Genomic DNA, 20,105 nt, shown 5'->3' with positions numbered 1-20,105 from the left:
CGATAAGGATATTAGATAATATCTAGATTATATTTGACAACGCGGGGAAGGCCATGTTTGGAAACAGTGACAACCATGGCTGCATATTTAATGTACTTAATTCAAATCACGACATTTTCATGAAATTAACTGGTGATGCAGAACGTGTAACTTATGGTCATTTAGTGTGTATAAATAAGCAGACGCTACGCTAAGTTACACAGATATCTAGCGAAAACTTCGAATACCGCGATACCATTGAATGTCTACTTACATGCATACCGCGATACCATACAATACATACATACATACATACATACATACATACACACACACATACATACATACATACATACATACAAGCATACATACATACATCCATGCAGGCAGACAGACAAACAGACAGACATATTCATCCATGCATCCATTTAGCATTCATACATACATACATACATACATGCACAAGGTCTTGTGCCACAACAATAAAAACAAAAACGTACTAATAAACAAACTTACATGAGTTCCACGGCAACTACAACTTTGTGCCTATACACCTTCCGATACAATGTGAATCTTGTATTATACATGCTGTAGAAACTAAAAGCATCCTGGGGAAAACAAGAAAAAACGATGGGTGAGTTAGACTGTTAATGGTTCCAATAGTACAAGAATAAATGCTTTCTACAACAGCATAGTTTTGATCATATCTCACAAGCACACACAAAATAATATCTTATCATACAAATTTGTGAATTATTAATTCCACTTGTCAAAGCCCTCCAGGCTGTAAAGACATATCCTCAGACAGTGTAGTTCCATTATAGGTCTGGAGAAAGTCGAATTGTGGACGGGATGCTACAACGTGCTTGCATGATGCATCCAATCGTCAGTCTAGTTACTTTGCACTGACTTGAAAATTCTTTGGATTAACTCAATAGTTACCTTGAAGAGTACATGGATCAACTGAAGGATAATTCAAATATCGCTAATAAAACTAAACTATTGCTTAACAATAATGTAAGCTGGTTAAGAAAAGCGGACTAAATTCTAAGGTTCCGAAAACAACTGGCATACAAGCTGCAGAAAAGATCCTTGTGGTGTTTAAATTGCTAGACATTTTGAGACAACATTCAAACGATCTTTTGAAAATCAACATAGAGAAAATGAAAGGCAGCATAATTATTAAAGTACTCAATTGCAGATAATAATACGTATAACTTGATTGCTGATATAATTGTTGTTTTAACAATTTTTATTGTATAATTCCAAGAATATGTGAACTTGCAGCCAATTACCTATACGGTTAATCATAGCAGCTCAGTTCCATATAACATATACTAACAAGTGGCAAATGAGGTAAATACCTTTCCAAACCTGGTCTAGTGCACAAAGACCAAATCTAAAGAATCTCTCCGAATAAACTAACAATATAGTTGAAATCATTTACTATGCAGTACTAAACATAACGTATCATAGTGATGTACATGCTGATTTTAACAGGATATTCTATTTTAAAACTGACGATCCAACCAACATTAGAATGCAAAAATTAATAAATCGGTGATTAAGATGTCTCTAAGTCAGTTTGATATTGGCTTTCTAGACTCCTGAATAAAAAAACACACATACATACATACATACATACATACACACATACACACACACATACATACATACATACATACATACATACATACATACATACATACATCCATGCATACATACATCCATCCATCCATCCATCCATACATACATACATACATACATACATACTTACATACATACTTACATACATATATATATACATATGTTGATACATTAATAACTACATTCAATAAGATATAAGTAATGAAATGTGAGAGTTGGCACGCTATACTATTGCTATTGTATTAGACTTACATAGTCCCGATATCCCAGCTCATATACTCCATTCACGTTTACGACTCGAGCAACGTGGAGAGCTCTGTCAAATTGGAATCTTTCAGGAACACCACAAGCCATGGCATCCCTGTTGAAGTAATCCCATTTATCCACGTCCATGCCACTGTTCTTGTTGGAAACAATCTGCATTTTTATTATTACTTTTATTTTTTAAATTATTTTTATTATTATTATTATCATCATTATTATTATCATTATTATTATTATTATTATTCGTATTATTAGTATTAGTAGTAGTAGTAGTAGAAGTAATAGTAGTAGTAGTAGTAATACTGCTACTACTACTAATAATAATAATAATAGTGATAGTAGTAGTTGTAGCAGTAACAGGAGTAGGAGTAGCATTAATTAGTAGCTACAATTCAGTTTTGTTTAGTTGTTTTCTTTGGAATTATTTTATGCCTGTTTGTTCAAGATTCTCACCGGTGTTCAGCATCATAACCTTTAAGTTGTTTTAAGCACATTATTTCCAAAATGACCACACATAAATAAGCCAATCTGAAGGATTTGACACGTGCTGTTTGCAACTAACAAGTTCTGTTTCATTTTACACTTCGTTAACTAATTGATAAGCGTGCACGCAAGTGTAGTGGAGACAACGTTAAGACAGGTGAAGTAGAGACATACAATGAAATAAAATGAATAGTTTAAAAATAGAGATTCTGAATCGATATTGAATGATATTGTTCGAGTCTCTTAGAATATAAGTTCATGCGTCTGGTGAATTTAGGGAGAGAATTGCGGATACTGATTGTTGATAATTCTGTAATGACATACATATTCAGAGATTTGTCCGAGCTTTACACGTCTACCAGTTTCAATATGCATTGCTTCTGTTTGTAAATTTTAGTTTTCGTGCAACACGTCTGGCTACTTCAAGTTGTAACTTGTATGATTGCTTAGTTAGTTCATGAAGACCAAATTATAAAATCATCTAACGTGGTTTGGCGAATCTGGGATAAATCTATCTAGAACACATTTTTAAACTTCTTGTCCAATGTAAATAGATGCATATTAAATATTAAAACATCTTACTGATTAAATAATTTATAGATGTAATGTAAGAAACCATATGTCTGCAACCAACCATTAAAGTTATTGCTTGTATCAAAGTTCCCTTCTGACTCAAAACCGCTTTCTGTTTAGGTCTGATTGAATTAAAGTGTGTTAAGACTATGTTCATAAATAAAGTGGTTAAAAGCGTTAAAACCAACCACTTTTGCAAAACTGAGCGAATACTTTAATTCCCTGATATAAAATAAAAAATATGAAACGTTCAACGTAAGTATGTATCCCCAATTAGAGAATCTTTATTAAGATCATTTGATATGTCACATAAAATAATGTGCGAAATGTTTCTTCAATGCATTTCGTATCTTTCGATAGATAACCACCAGGTGATTTGTGGTTAAATAACCGGCTGACATTTGTAGAGAAAACATTTTTGTAGACAAAATTAGACATATGTCCAAAAGCAGCAATCCTTAAAAGATTTGCTAAAGTTACTCAAAAGGAATTCGGGTATATAGCTCGATGGAATCGATTTCTCCTCGCTATATCATATTGTCACTACATTCGCTATCTTCCATTCATTCAGAGATTATCCGGAAGTGATTGACTTATTAGAAGGTTGTGCTCGTGCTGTTCAAATTGAAAAGTTAGTTTCGTTGTGCGGAATTTGTATGCCTATAATCTCGCTTTGTACCGCTTCGGTGGCCTAATGGTTAGTGCGTCCGCCTCGGAAGCGGGAGGTCGTGGGTTCAAACCCCGGTCGAGTCATATCAAAGACTTACAAAAATAGTACGAACAGCTGCCTTACTAGGCGCTCAGTATTAAGAGGCTAGTGTTAGGACTGGTCGGCCTGGGGACAGGATACTGTGACGGGGTGGGACATCATGCTATAAGTCAGTGGCATGATGCCCGAGTGCTAGTCATCACTATAAACTGCCACACTGCAGACATCGTGGTGATATGACTGAAAAATTGTTAAAGCTACGTTAAAAATTATAATCGCACTAATCTTTTTAATGTTTAATGTGTGTCCGGTTTTAATTTCCACGAAAGGCAGAGCTTTGTGTGAAAGATTGTGAAGATCGAGCAAAAATAGATAATAAGTTTGCTTTTTAAAAACTTGAATGGACTAGTTCTGAATCATTAATACAGAATGGATAAATTCCCGACGATCCATTACTTTCTTTCGTGATAAATTGCATTATATTCCAGTAATAGCCTGGATTAATGTTTTGTTGTTTCTGATATATTGTCAGGAGATGGGATGGCAATACGATGTCTCCAGTCACTATCTTGTTCTGATTGAACGTCTTAAATCTGAGAGGCAAACATTATTTGTCTTCTTTTCTAATTGTAAGCTATTTGAGAGGAAATGCGCCATTGAGAAAATGAATTTATCACTTCTTATTACAAATCGCACATTTCTTGGAGAAAAAAAAATAAAGCATTCATTACAGCAGTAATTTACGATTAGTCTATTGCATAGCTGCTTTTCATAGAGTCAGGCGAGTCTCTTAATTTCAGGAAAATCTAGTTGAACGACGCCAAATTTGACTTTCTGATTACTATTATGTTCTTCAACAGGCAGCATACCTGCATATCATTATGTGTCATAATAAAACAAAGAACAAAATGAGAATCTGGAGGCCCCACGAGTCGTATATATATATATATATATATATATATAATACACAGATGTATACAAAGCACCATCGAAATAAAGACTTCAACACAAAATAGCTAATATAAATACCACATCTAAATTAATGGACACTAAATCTTCCCACGCGTAAAACCAAACGTTCGGAATGTCCGCCATTTTGTTATATGTCTGGTGTGCCTTTATGATATATGAACCGGTTCGTTCTAAATATCAATATATAACAATTTAGGACGTTTCAGTGAAGGCAACAATACTTCCCCATTTTATCGCATACAAGATTAAGTTTGAGAATAATAAATACCAGTGTTACCTGAAACATATACTTTTTCGCCTTCTTGTCCGTATCTACGTACTTCCCGTAGTTGCCCTAAGTAAAGACAAGCGAAATAGAGTAATCTAAACTGACCATAAGATATAACATGAGTAGTCCTTATTCACACTTGTCAAACGCAATGTTCTTTTTTATCAGTTCAACATCAGCATTTGCGCTCTATATTAGCAGGCCTGAATCCTGACTCAGTTGGAATATCATGACTTATACAAACGGATAGTATCACTTAGAAAATCAATGATATCGGTATCAACATAAAATGTATATCTGTTAGGAAGTTTGGAATGGATAAAAACAAGTCATATAGATTTGTGCTGCAAAATAACATGCATAAGTATATAAACAAACTGATTTGGAGATTAGATGTTTTAATCATTATACACAACAATACTTTGAAAGTAATTGATGTATTACATCAAACGACTATAACACGGAATTAAACAGCAACACTTTGTAAACAATACAGAGTGAAGAGTGAATATATTTTGTATATCCTGCGGATAAATAACCTACTTTGTATTCATCTCAGCTTTAAAACTATATTCATGTTCATATTCAGACTCAGCAGACACGGATTGAATATAAAAACAAAATATTATATTTTAAACGCTACATTGATATTTAGTACATGCTCGTTCACATTCATGTGATGAGATACACATTTCTATAACAGATTGAACATTATTACTATCACTGAAAGAAACGTTGCAAATGTTTGAAAATGAACGTAATAGCTGCAGAAGGATATAATGCAGGCTTGACCATATTACTAAGACAATGTATCAAAAAGGAAATTGTTCATATGTAGTTTTAAATGATATTGTGGGAGTACACCACATCAGACGAAAAAAGCAGTTTGGTAATATATTTAAAACGTAAAATAGACCCAAAAGAAAGGTTTGTAAAAGTAAAATACAGCTACATTTTACTAATCAAGTGTCCAAGCGACATCTCCAAATGAGAGTTTGTCAGTTACGTGGATGACCAGTGGATGAGAAGAATAATGGAAATATTCTGATTGTACATTAGATGGTTCGGTAGTTTAAGAAACGAAAGGATGAAAAGGGAAGATGTCCAGACATGTCGCATGAGCAAAGAATATTTGTATACGAAGATGTAGATGTCATATAGAAAATGATATCATCCAATATATATATATATATATATATATATATATATATATATATATATATATATATATATATATATATATATACATACATACATTGAAAAAGGGCGCGTTTGTAACATATTCCCAAATCAGGAGACTCCGATTTACAAATGTATAAGCATAATAAGCAGCAGAGGGGGCGAATCGGACATTTTGTCCAATCGTTATTTTGCTTAATTATTACTTTCTGCACTCAACGATCTAGTGTCGTCAGCGCCTGGTAAAAAAAAAACGACGACGTCGTTGGGGGATCGTCCAAACGTCATTTGGTTTAATTAACACCTTCTGCGCGTCGATCCCCAGCGTCGTCAGCGTCCGGTAAGCACGTCGACGACCGCGTCGATGTCATCGCCCCCTCTGCTGCTAAGTGGTTATTTACAATGATCTTACAAACAGAGTGATCACTAACTCCTCCTCCTGTAGATCAATTAGGTTATTTGACTGATCGGTAATTCTAAAATTAATTCTCGTTAAAAACCGATTATGGCATCTCATATAGACTGGATTAATCGGACTCTCAACGATTAAAAATCCGGGAGGGGCTGTTGGTGAAAACGAATAAAGGATATACCCCTGTTGAGCTTGATTTGATTGCTTGGTATTTACCTGGTAACTCCCTTCGATAACATCACACACTAGATTAATCGCTATCACCGATGCGATATTTACGTTGTACGGGGCGATATGCCTACCACCATCTCCGTTATCGTGTTTGAGGATATTAGTTGATGGACCGAGAAAATCATTAAGAGATTTTCTTAGTTCTGGTGCGTTGTATCCTGAAAACTTTAAATCGGGTAAATCGGCTTCTGTGATATTATACTCGGTTAGGAGTTTTTGTTTATTACTATCGCTGTTATCGGATATTGTTTTAACGATTCGTTCATTGATATATTCCATGTCTGATATGAGTTGATTTAGCACCTCAACGTGTTTTCGTGCTTTTGTTTGCCGTAGCTGTTCTAGTTGTGAATGGTAAATATAATTAATCTCGGCAAACGCATTAGTGATATCATCTAAATTAACTGTTAATACGACGATCGATTCAGGGGTTTTGTCATACTGAAAATACCACTGCATGGTGTCCATGTCTTGAAATATAAACCTGCTGGGTAATGACGTGTTTTTCATAATAGACAAATTATCTCGATACCCGGGATTAATCTCATGATACGATTTCTCATTCGTGTGCAAGTCCGCGGGTGGATTCTCAGGCCAACCTAGTATGGTTCTTATTGAACTGTTATAAATATCAACCATATACCCCGGTGTGTTTATTTCAATCGTTGACGATAACGTCGGTTCATGAACCGTAATAGCGATTTTTGATTCTTTTCCTGTGATCGATTTTATCCTGCGTTGAAATTCTTTATTGATTTGTTCTATTTGGTATGACCCAGTTGGTATTGTAACCTCATTCCAGTCTGGGGTCCCATCGGGCTTATTTGTCCATGCAAAAACCAGCGAGTTATTAGGTTGTTGTCCGTTAAATGCGTCTGCTCGAATATTAGGCCAACTGTGATATACTCGCAATTTTGCCAGCGCTATTTCCTTTACTGGAACCGGCGATGGGAAGTTCACACTGAATTCGGGTTTCGTTGATGTTATCGATATCATATTTGTTTGTACCGGAGTGGTGTTCTCCGCGATCCGCTGAAGTAATTGAGACCCTTCGGGGTTCAGCGACATTATTATTATTCGTTTTCTTTAGTGTCTAATTTCAACAACCAGGTGGTTTCGGCTTCCAGTTGAAAATCCTCGATTTTTGACATCGCGGAGCTATACAACTGGACCATCGTGGAGAATTCAACATCGGATACGAACAAGTTATCAATCGATAACGAGATCAACCCGGATAATTTCGAGTACGCGTCGGATACTATTTGATGTTTTACTGTATACTCGTTGAGTTTTTTCTGAAAACACGATGATATCTTCCTAGTGATTGCGTTGGCAACTCCAGCAACTGTTGTCATCGCGGAGACAGCGATTGGAACAGCGATCGGGGCTATCGTGGTCACCGTGGATAAAATAACACCGGCGCCAGCTACTATACCCGACACCGAGTACACGACCGCGTCGATGGCGGTTATTTTACGACGGTATTTTTTTATTTTTGCACGGTATTGTTCGGAAAGCGTTTTCAAATTCGCGGAAAATTCTTTTGCGGTATCGAATCGATATTGATGTGACGTCGGTGATACCTCTGATTCAATTTCCTTGGTGGTCATTTTTATTTTAAAAGAGCTAGTGTTTTTAATTACTTAGATTCGCTACAAATTCCACATACCATGTAATGTCTGCCCTAAATATACTGCTATCAACGGCCTTAATCACAAACCGTTCAGTTGCGTCCTTGTCTATAATTGTTGATATTGTATTGTTAAACCCGGATGAACTCGACGATGATATACTAAACTGCATCGCCGAAATCAATGTCAATCGATAAATACCCTTAACAGTTGCGGTGATATCTACTGTATTCTGTGTAGGAGTCCAATCGAATGATCCATGCTGAATTGTGTATACTGTGTTGATGATATTCTCATGAGGGATTTTTATTTTTTCGTATTGATCTGTTTTCAATAGTGATTGTCTAAACGCTTCAACAATAATTTTGATTTTTTCTATTTCCTGTCTATACGCAGTGATATCATTTATAGTTATTGTGATTTCATCCGGTTTGATATTTTTTTTACCAAAGAATTTATCAACGGCGCTATCAATCTTGTTAACATTTTTTCGTAACGAGGATAAATTGGCCGACATCGCCGTAAACTCCAAAATAGCATTTCTTATTGTTTCAAGATTTGGTTCGGTTATCGTCGTGGTTCCAAAAAAACTATTGATAATGAATTGCATATCGGTGACAGATACTTGTACCCCCTCGAACTGAATTGCTTGTATGTTAAATTTATTATACAAATTTTTTAACGAATCCGACATGGTTATATAATTGTCGCCAAGTGTACTTATTTTTCCATTTATCGTCAAGATGGATTCACCCGGTTTGAGTCGTCCGTCGCTGGTATACAGCGCGATAGTGTCCTCGGCGGCATCACGCTGTCGTATTAAAACGTCATTCAGTGACACATTACTGGATTTCAATTTACCCTGGCGGTCTTGAAATACAACTATTTCGCCCGGGTCAACACTGGTTAAATTCAACGTATCAGCGATTTCATCCTCAATTAGTTTTTTTATGTCATCGGTGGCGGGCGTTTCCGTGGGTTTTTTCAGCGCCGAAACCGGTCGTCCCCAAATATCAATCATTATTATTGTAAATGTTATTCTCTAAAATCCGTTGAGCTTCTACGACCCCACTAGTGTATTCGTTTACAACCATATGAGGTGGTTTTCGCGATGATGAAATCGCCGCAAGTACGTTCAATACCTCACGGCCACATATCGGTGGGTCGCTTAATCGCTGTGTTGGCAGCGTGGAATAAAAAACCCGGGCTGAACACGCCCCGGCTGAACACTCCCGGATATACCGCATGAACTCTTTCGGCGGGGCTAACCCGTATGAATCAAAATAGACGATCGCACGCGGATCAATCGCGTACGCAACCCAATGAGTTCCCGCTCCGGAGGACCCATCGAGGTTAATTATACCGGTTTCAATATTCCTTGGTGCCGCCGGTAATTGATCCCTCATAAAAACACCTCTGAAGTTTTTTATCGCTAACGCGTTTGCGGCGTCTATTAAATCAAAATTAGACATTGGAGTCATTAAACGGTTCCCGGTAGTCTTAGACCCTTTCCCGAGTACCATGAATACGGGGTTCCCGGTAGTCTTAGACCCTTTCCGGCCACGGGTCGTTTTTTTTTGTAGCCTTTCCCGGTTGCCTTCTTTAATGCCATTCCCGCCGCGTTACCAACGGCTCCTAACGCCGCCGCCTTAGCCACTGCTGGTGCGGCCGCGGCAATCAACGCTGGAATCGCGGCTAACAGCGGAAATATCCCACCGGTCTTTTCCATGTCTTTGATCGCTGCGGCCGAGAAATCTACCTGAACACCCTTTCTGTTCTTCATCGCATTATTGAAATGTTTTATTTGACGCGCCGTCAACGATATCTTATGATTACCACCTGCCATCTGTGACGGCTTCAGCGTTATTGTGGTTCCGCATTGTTTAGCCGACTTTGATCGTAATTTCTTGACTTGACCATCAGTCAACTCTACACTGACGACACTATACGACATTTTATTGTAAACGCGTTTTGTGCTTTCAATTACATGTTTTCCACTGGCGCATCAACGATTCTCATTCGTCCGCCAGCACCTTCTAGCAGCATTGATTTATCGCTGAGGATGACAGCAATAGCTCTATAATTAGCAATAACGCCGCGAGTTACATTAGCTCGGAAGTGTATATCAACGACGGACTGTCTTGTTAAATCAAGATGTTCCAGCGAAAAGTAATAGATCGGATATAGTTCTTTGAAATCATATTGTGATATTTGCAAACCAGTGTCGACGTTTTGATCACGACTCATATATGACAGCAACCGATGGTACACACGTGCGACATGGTTTTGACCGTAATTAAGTTGTATATCCTCGGATGGTTCCTGCTGACCGTTTATTCTCAGCGAGACGTCAGTAACGCCTAATCGATCAAATATCATATGGCTGAATAATTGATTATCAACTCTCGTCATATCCTGCAACGCAACAAATATATGACGCGGAGCCGAAATGCCTTGTTGTGATGCCAGGTTCCATGTGAATATACCATTGATATTTGATTGCTTAGTATCTGTTGTTGTTGTTAGCCAACTTAGTAATGATTTTCCTCCCTGCTCCATGAAGGATAGCAATCGTGCCTCTGTGGTAATGGATGGAGTCATTACTGGCATCCACAATAATATTTTAGTTAAAACGACTTTACCAGGGTCATTATTTGGATTTGCAGGATCCGCTGGAATTCTCCAAATTGCATTTCTATCATCACCTTTTCGCACAAGCACCACGGTATGCTTTGCTCCGTAGATAACTTTTCGCACGTTCCTACAAAATCCAAATATATGATGCAGTGGAATCGCGCATGAGAAAGATCTACGCGCCCCTGTTAACATTGATATGCGTGTTGCAGCTCCGATGTTAAAATTAGGATCGCTGTTTATAATCATATTCTCAACATCAACATCATTGTTATTAGCATTATTTCTTGGTCGTCTTACCACAAATTGCGAGTTTCCAGCAGTGTTTCTAGTATCCTTTGCAAACATCATAGATGGACCCGCTGATCTTGTATAATCGTCTGAATATCTTGCTAGCCCGATTATTGTTGTAGCAACATCAACATCGCGTTCTATAGACTCGATCTCTCGCCCGTCAATGAGATATTTTGCGCTCTCAAACAGCGCCATTACGCCGTTATTGACTAAGCCAACTTTGGTACCATCTGGATACGGTGCTGGTACAGCAGGAGTATCGGCCTCTGTTACAAGTTCTCCTTCGATTTCAATAAACGCTTCACACGGTAAAAAATATTTACTGGTATCATGGACTTGAAGTTCAATTCGCGATCGTATGTCGGGTTGTACTGCATGATAGGAATAAAATTGATAATTACGGACAGAATCATCCTTGTGCACTGGTGCGTCCATATCAAACGCCGGGTCAGCTGTTCGTTTAAACATTTTATTTAATAATACGCTGATGCATCTAAATCATCGTCGTGGTTTTAAACCACTTCCCGCTATTATGTTTGCGATGTCATCTTGATTATTGTTTACCAACGACGCTAGTTTTTCTTCCACGGCGTTATTTATTACTTTACTGACATTCGCAGGCATCACTGTCGTTGATGGCATCTGTTTTTTTCTCCTGGATTTCACCAACGACATTAGTTTGTCCCGCGCGGCTGAAAGCGCCTTTCCGGCAACGTCTCCAATAGCGCTGATTCCCTTATCACGAATAACATCAATAGCCTTCATTCCTAATTGTTTGGCTAACGGCGCTACTTTTGGAGCCATTCTTGTAAATAACCCCGCAATGGTGCTACCGAGACCATCTCCATAGTACGCGCGGTAAACAGGCAATCGCGAGTTTACCACGTAGACGAGTACTGGTTTATTGTGGTTGTAGTGTATGATCATCCTTATTAAAACACCAGTTTTCCAATTAATCATCCACGAGTTCGTCTATGAGCGTTCGATATGCATTAATGTCCATAATACCGCCTGCAAATAACCGCTTGCAAATATCAGCGGCCTCATTGATTATTTCCGGAGAGTTATTTCCGGCTCGTTTTCCTCCGATTAGTACTTCCAGCCGTGATATATCACTGAGAACACTACCAGGACAGGTAACGCCGTAGGATTCTTTACCAACAGAGTATCCTTTTCCTTTTTTTGGTGTTATACTCTTAACTTCCTTGTGGAATTCATCGTAATCGGATTTACTACGATGTGGTAATGCTTCTTTATGTTTACTCGCTAAATACACTATTCTTGCCCAGTCTTTTAACGACTTTATATTTTTCTCGTAACCGCTATTGATATGCTTCTTATCTCGTATGCTCTTAGCAAAATTGTTGGCAGCAAAATTAATTAATTCTTCCCTGTTGCTGAAGCCCCTAATTTGATCTATTGTGCTCTTCTTGAGTACAATACGGGGTATATTCCCCTCTTTTTCTTCCGGTATTTCTTCTTCCGGTATTTCTTCTTCTGGTATTTCTTCTTCTGGTTCTTTCGCAGTAGCGCCTGGTTCTTCTTCATCGGCCATTGTAACATAGGGTTCTTGTGGTTCGGTTATAGCGAGTGGTGGTGGCCTCCGTGTTGTAGCAGCCGCTATTTTCGCAGGGAGTGTTTCTAAAGACCTTTTTGTTTGTTTTGTCTCTGCCGCTATCTTTTCAAGCGCATCGAGGACGGGTACAGTTGCCGCCGTAACATCTTTGGTCGCTTTAGTTACCGGGGCAAAGAGTTGTTCGCTTCCAACAGTAAAATCGGTTTGTAGTTGCTGCCGCGTTTGAAGTTGTTCTCGGACCCTGTCTCGTAACGGTATAAACTTTTTAAGCGCTGCTAGCCGCTCTCTGGCTAGCCGAGTAGTAAGTGATTCGCCTACCATTATTGCAATTGCGAAGCAATTTCTAATTTCTCGCCGGAGTTTTCGTCTATAATCCTTCTAATGTTTTTGATCTTACTAGAAATCTCCCGGCGTCGTTCATAAACACGTCCAAGTTTTTTTCGTATTATTTCAACGGCAGTGAATAGTCCAATGAATGCATTTGCGTCATTGTGGTACAAGTTTTCATTGATCGTATGTTGTAATCGTTTTATGAAAAAATACTCGCGGGCCAGGGTAAAACGCCCCCGTTTCGACTGTTCGTTAATAATCTCATAATCGGATAATATTTTTTCACTGTCGAGACCATCAGATAATTCAATTCCTTGATTTTTTAATTTTGAAATCTCGGCTAATATATTATTGATGTCTTCGATATTCATTATTCTTATAAAACATCTTGTTTTTAAATAAAAAGAAAAATGAAACCCCGTGTATCAATTCCGAAGGTGTTTAATAATTCGTTAGACGTGACCTCGTCAGCGCCATAGGCGCCGGTGACTTCGTCACGGTGACCTTGTCACTCGCTGATTTCTGTCATATATGAAAATCGAATTCTATGCCCGGTCTTTTTTGAGATCGCTGAATTCTGTATTCCTTCTGCAACAAATCGTATTGAGGCGATATAAATGTCAAAATATTTTCCTGCCTCATTCATCGACTGAAATATTTTTTCCTCGTGAGTTGTTGTATCAAATGACTTTACGGGTTTTGCTTTCTTTGGGTATTTACCGGTTTGGCCTTTTTTGGTATTTTGACTCTGCGAGACAGCTTGCAAGTTTATAAGAGAATTATCAGTCTTATTATTATTAATATGATCAATCACAAGTCCATTTTCGATTAATCCGTTGAATACCTCAAATACAATCCTGTGAACATAATACTTCTTTTTTCCGGCACCAAACATCAAATACCCCTGATTACTTACGGTACCAACCGGCTTCTTCAGTCTACGATTTCTAACAATGCCGTCGCGAGATTCCTCGTAATTGACGACCAGGGGATGCGGCTGAAATTCTTGGTCCATTTGTATAATAATACTATTTGTCTAATTTATTATTTGGTTTAATTATAAATCTTTCAACGTAGTCTTGGGGGGTTTTGATGACGAAGTCTGCGGTGGGATCAATGACGGCGTTTTTAATTCGCTTGTCATAATAGCGTTTTAGTTCCCTGTATCGCTTTCCGCCACAATTAATACACAACTGCGATTTTCCTCTTACACCGACGTGACAAACCAAGCACGGGAGGGGGCCAAGAGAACCATTACGAACGCTTTGTAAATGATACCCGCAGAATTCTCCTCTACATGATTTATTGCACGGGGTTGTCGACCCAATCATCAACCATTTGCAGTGATTCATTATACTATATTCTTTCATTTAAATACTTGTTTTAATTATATGGATGAGTTTGAGAGATTAGCAGTAATTAAGCCCTGGAAAAATATTAAGTTCAATCTCGATAGAGTCCTCAAGGACACACCAAAAGCGTTAATAAACGATAAAACCCTGTTGAATAAAATACGCGATTGTATCAATGAATTCAAGCGTGATGGCGCATCTCACAGTTGGTCAACATTTCGAATTGATGGCATTGTTGATGCTACCATGAACGACAACCGCGCAGCAATGATAATATCACAACTTGACAGTAAAAGGTATTTCTTCAGAGTAAAATTCATTGTCCGGGTGGAATCAGGCGATTGGATCATACGTGATAAATTTGAACCAGTTCTCAGCGACAAGAAAACAGTCATTGTCAGCCGCGACTCCAAGCCGGGGTTGTTAACCGGAATTGACAGACCATACTATGAACGAGCGTATCCTGAAACAGCAGTTGTTTATGGAATATACCCGTTAAATAAGAAACCTGATATCGGAAAACTGAAACCGATGAAACAGTCAACTGGGATAAATTGTGTAGCAGAACGAATAATAGAGCATTTTACAAATGCGTGTCGAGGAAACAAATTGACTGATTTACGACGTAGCAAAATCAACCAGTGGGAACTAACCGTAAAAGAGCGTGGAGCGACCATCAGCGACATAGCGAGATTAGAAACATCGCTGAGATTTCCAATAACCGTTACAACGATAACCGGTGAAGTATTATACGAATCGAAGTATAAATCGAAGGGAGCCCCAATCAAAATTATTGATCATAACGAACACGCATGGACGCCCGCGATCACAATATTTCCACGGGATAGAACAGTAAAGTATATACCCGAAGAATTCCTGGGAGAACAATTCTCCAAGGACGGTTTTCTCGCGGAGAGGAAACTATTTGATGCTATTGCTTGTTTGTGTAAAAACGACCCTGTATCAATGTGGTTACTTCGCAGCGCTGAAAACGATGCGGATACCTTTGATCAGTTTGTAAGACCAAACGGCGAATTATATCGCACTGAAGCATTTCACAACAGGATGAAAAAAACCGCCATAGAATTTGAAGAGCATGATGAACAACTGCTAACAAATTGTTTTACGATTCCATCGGTTGTAGCTCATGTTGCAGCAAGGAAAAATGCGTGGAGACCAACGCGCAAGGAATTTCTACCGGATGTACAATCCAGTTGTTTGGAATACTATCACGGTGGACTATGGAACACTGAATACAACCGCGACGCTATGATCTCGGTTGATATGGTTGCCTGTTATCCAGCGAGTTTTCTCGGGTATGGATCCGCCGCTGAGTACTTTAGACGATTTGGACACCCCAGACATGAAATGACTCGTGTTGCTATTAATGGACCACTGCCTGATTTTGATTTAACCGGATTCGCTCGCATAGTATCATTTGAATTCGCGGCAGGACTCCATCGCTGTTGCTATATTTGGATCGGTAGACACATAGCTGAAAAGAAGTGGCTGCCAATAGCGCTGCTACGGTATATGATTGATTGTAGCATGCTAGTTTCGTTGATTGTCAGTGACGCGATTATATCATACCGGGCACAGACTGAAGTCTGGTTACCAGAACCGGAGCGTCTAGATAGCATAATTGACGAGTCCAGAAAAAACATTGATGCCGACGAGGAATATATCATCGAATGGTCCAGGAGGATATTTAACCAACGAAACCGCGAGGCAAAAGATCTCGGTAGAAGAATAATTGGTAAGTTCACACAAGGTGGAAAAAACCACGACTACAAACGATATTGCTCACGGCTGATTATAGATGACGCAGAATATGATTTCGTAATCAAGGACGCAGTGGCAAAAAATAGATACGTGAACTGCAAAACAGCTTTCTTGTCCAATGGAACGAGGTTGGGTACAGTTGTTACCTACAGCGATGGAGACAGCCCGGCGTATCCACATTTGAGGGCGTCTATGCTGGGTTATGCCGCTATCAATTTATTCTCGATGATAAATAGATTCCCCGATACCGCGGTTAGAGTAGCCGTTGATTCGTTTTATGTTGACGTAGCGTATAAGGGAAACGTAGCCGAGTTTACTAGTCCGGACGAGAGTTGGGGTACATGGAGAATTAAAAATGAAATACGACGCGATTATTCCCCGTCAGCAGATGTCACCGTTGAAAACAACTACTTACGCGGTGATAAATTGTCAGAATGGTCTAATGCACCATCGTGTTCTGATCCAATTTGTAGACACAAGACGGTTTATTTAAGCGGCTGTGGCGGGTCAGGAAAGACGACTCGGGCAATTGAATTATTTCGAACGCGGGCAAGTATAATCGTGCTTACACCGACCCATAGACTAGCGCGAGAGATAAAACAACGAAATGTTGACGCCGTTACTTATCACAGCTTTTCTCGATACAGCGGCGGTGAGTGGACTCCTGATCGAATGGGTGAAAAATTTATTCCCGACATTATCATCTGGGATGAGATATGTACTGTTTCGTTAGATACTTTACAAATGTTTCTTGAGTGGTTGCTGCGCGCGAATACAGCGGTAATCATGTGTGGGGACCATGGCCAACCACCACCATTTGTCGGCGAGGGTCCACATGATTGGTTGAGCGGGTTCGTGGACTATTATGAAGAAACCGATACTGATTACCGAGCACTTGATGAACAACTGCGCGAGGTTAAGAAATTAATCAGATTGCAGCCGGATAGAGTTCAATGTGAAATAATCCGCGAGGTGATTCCGGAAACGCCGTTGAATGAATTCTGGGAAACATGGAGACCAAACGATTTGATTGTAGCGAGTAGAAAGATAGTCAGAGACACACTTCAGCGGAAGTTGTTTACGTTGCATAAGGAAAAGTTTCCAACGCGTCCAGTGCCGTTATGTTATAGACCCGCGGACACACGGCGGCAGAACATTGAAGTTGAAATTCCAGCCCCGACAGCGTCGGGAACAAAAAAACAAATTCTCGTGCTGAATGATATCGTGCTCGTTGATATCGGTGTCGTCGAGGACGCGCTACGTGCTGATAAATCCCCGTGGACGCTAGGATACGCAACAACAATACATTCCTCGCAGGGACTAACCATCACGGACACAATTGTTTGGATAGTTGATAATCGCATCGAATGGTCGAATCTAGTCTATCTTGCAGTGTCCAGAGTACGAAGGATAAATCAGCTTCGAAGAATTGTTGTTGACGGAGTCAGTGACGGAGTCACCAACGACAAAGTCACCATCGATGCAAGCGTCATTGATAGAAAACTCTCGGGTTACCGCCAACAGGATAAAAAAAAAACAGCGGCGTTTTGATATTGATGCCGAATTAATAATCTCGCTACGACAACAACAGAATAATCACTGCGCGAGTTGCAATTGTATAATGAGTTGGCGTTATTCGGATAAAGACACTCGCCAATTTACCGTGGATAGGATCGATAACAGTCTCGGTCATGTCAAAAACAATGTGAGGTTGACCTGTCTTGAGTGCAATAGACGCAACGGCGCTAGTTAAGACCACGTGGGGGCAATTGAGTATCGTTAGGTATCACTTGTAGTTGCTCGCGTGTAAATCCGCGCTGAGGAGCAGTTGAATCCAGTCTATAGATCGGTGGTCTACCAGTTGATCGTGTTATCGTTGATATGTTATGTGTGGTAACACTCCAAATAGGATCAGTAGCTCTTTTTTTACCGCCTTCAAGCTCTCCTGGTTCATATAGATATCTGACAGTGACATCGCCAGGAATCGGCTTGGAAACGCTATTTATTTTTGATTTTCCGGGTATATACTCGTATTTAATCGCGTCGCTGGGCTTCATGTTGATTGCTCGGGTAATCTCGTTATTTAACGCTGCAATTACACCTGGCAACCTTTTAACCCATTCACGAGATCGTTTTTCTTGGATGAATTCCTTCGCGTATTGATATCCAAATAACCGTTCAGCAAGAGTCCGATTGAATCGTTCAACAATTGCCTGATCACGATGTAGCGCAGTATGACCTCGTCGTATCGCGACGCTATGATGTTTCAGCGTTGATAAAACAGCGCCGCGAAATTCACTACCGGGATCAACTTGTAATAGATTTGGCCAGCGCAGAGGGCCTCTTCGATAAATTCTTTCAAACGCAGCGGCTACTTCAGTTGCCGACTTTGTTTTTAACGGCTCCGCTTGTTTGTATCGACTCGCAACATCAACTACGGTTAGCGCGTATTTGTAACCGTTGTCATGCGGCAAAAATAGTATATCGGCCTGATGAACTTCATTAGGTACGCTGACATCAAAGCGCGAGAAGTTGATTTGTTTAGGCGGTGGTAGATAGATTTGCCATATAGCCTGTTTGGATAACCAATTAGCCGCAGTGGTCTTTGTTACCTTTGCAGCGCTTGCAAGCTTACCAATTGCGGCCTTCCCCTTCCAGTATCCTCTCGGAGAATAATAGATGGATTCCATGTTGTTATTATAAACGCTATCGTTTTCAATTACCAGCGCCAGAAGCTCCGCTTCCAATCATTAATTTACCTTTCATAGCCGATTTTACCAACCATGAGGCCAATTTTTCTTTGACGGATTTATCAGGAATAGCATTTAACGCGTGAATTAATTTTACATCCGCGATATGACGCTGTTGCAGATCGCTACTTTTGTAGTAAGCAACATCATGAGCATGACACGCCTTATCGATAGCGTTTATTGGATACTCACCGGGTTTGGGCTGATTTTGATCATCGAGTCTAATATCTAATCGTGTTCCGGGGCCACAGTAGTTATATCCTGGGAGGTGTTTTTCTCCTGGATACTTTGCCCACGGTGTTCCGGGGAGTTTTGCCAATTTGGCTGCGATGTCACCTCCTCGCTTTTTTTTAAAACATCTCCGGGTCTAATAGAAATAAATCTAAATTTCTTTGTACCGCATTGTACACACTTGCCAGTAAGGGCCGATCTGTTATTTCTTGTTGTAGCGGTTGTCATATCATTTGTGCCAGTACGTACTCTACACTTCACACAATATAGATCCATAATTTATGTATAGAGATATGAATATAATTGATTTTTCGGCGACTAAAACAAGAGAACCAGTTAAGCATGTTGCAGCGTTACCAAACTCGATCCGGATGATTATCATCGGACCATCTGGATCCGGCAAGACGCAATTGTTACTCAATTTAATAATGAGATGGATGAAGTGGGATAAGTTGTATTTGGTTGCTCCTAGCGTAGATGATCAACGATGCTACGAGGTGTTGAAAGATTTCAACGAGAATGCATCAGCGATCGCTAAAAAAAATGTTATTGAGTTTATTACGGATATCAATGATGCACCGGGTATTGATGATATTGATGGCGACGTTAACAATCTAGTCGTGTACGATGATGTTATGTTAGACAATCAAAAAAACCCAGCTAGGATATTTTCCAGAGGCAGGCATAAAAACACTGACGTGATATATGTCACTCAACGATACACTCAGATTCCAAAAGTAATTAGAGACAACTGTAATATTCTTGCTGTGTTCAACGGTGTTGATACACACACGCTACGAAATATTTG

The 20,105-nt window shown here is 39.4% G+C and overlaps 1 protein-coding gene across 2 annotated transcripts in view; it reads right to left on the bottom strand.

The window, feature by feature from the left end:
- Window positions 1-20,105, bottom strand: part of LOC149792169 (deoxynucleoside triphosphate triphosphohydrolase SAMHD1-like) — a 52,832-nt gene that overhangs the window by 11,459 nt on the left and 21,268 nt on the right. For both annotated transcript variants that reach the window (XM_089969362.1, XM_089969363.1), the window contains 3 exons: window positions 4,905-4,961; window positions 1,879-2,043; window positions 496-587 (listed from right to left, as the gene is read on the bottom strand). In XM_089969362.1, coding sequence (XP_089825488.1) covers window positions 496-587; window positions 1,879-2,043; window positions 4,905-4,961 — 314 coding nt within the window. The remainder of the gene's footprint in view (window positions 1-495; window positions 588-1,878; window positions 2,044-4,904; window positions 4,962-20,105) is intronic.

The sequence above is a fragment of the Sinohyriopsis cumingii genome, chromosome 9, assembly GCF_028554795.1.
Source record: "Sinohyriopsis cumingii isolate HCF-2022 chromosome 9, ASM2855479v2, whole genome shotgun sequence".
In the NCBI taxonomy this organism is placed as follows: Eukaryota; Metazoa; Mollusca; class Bivalvia; order Unionida; family Unionidae; genus Sinohyriopsis; species Sinohyriopsis cumingii.
This window is presented reverse-complemented; position numbering and strand designations above follow the sequence as displayed.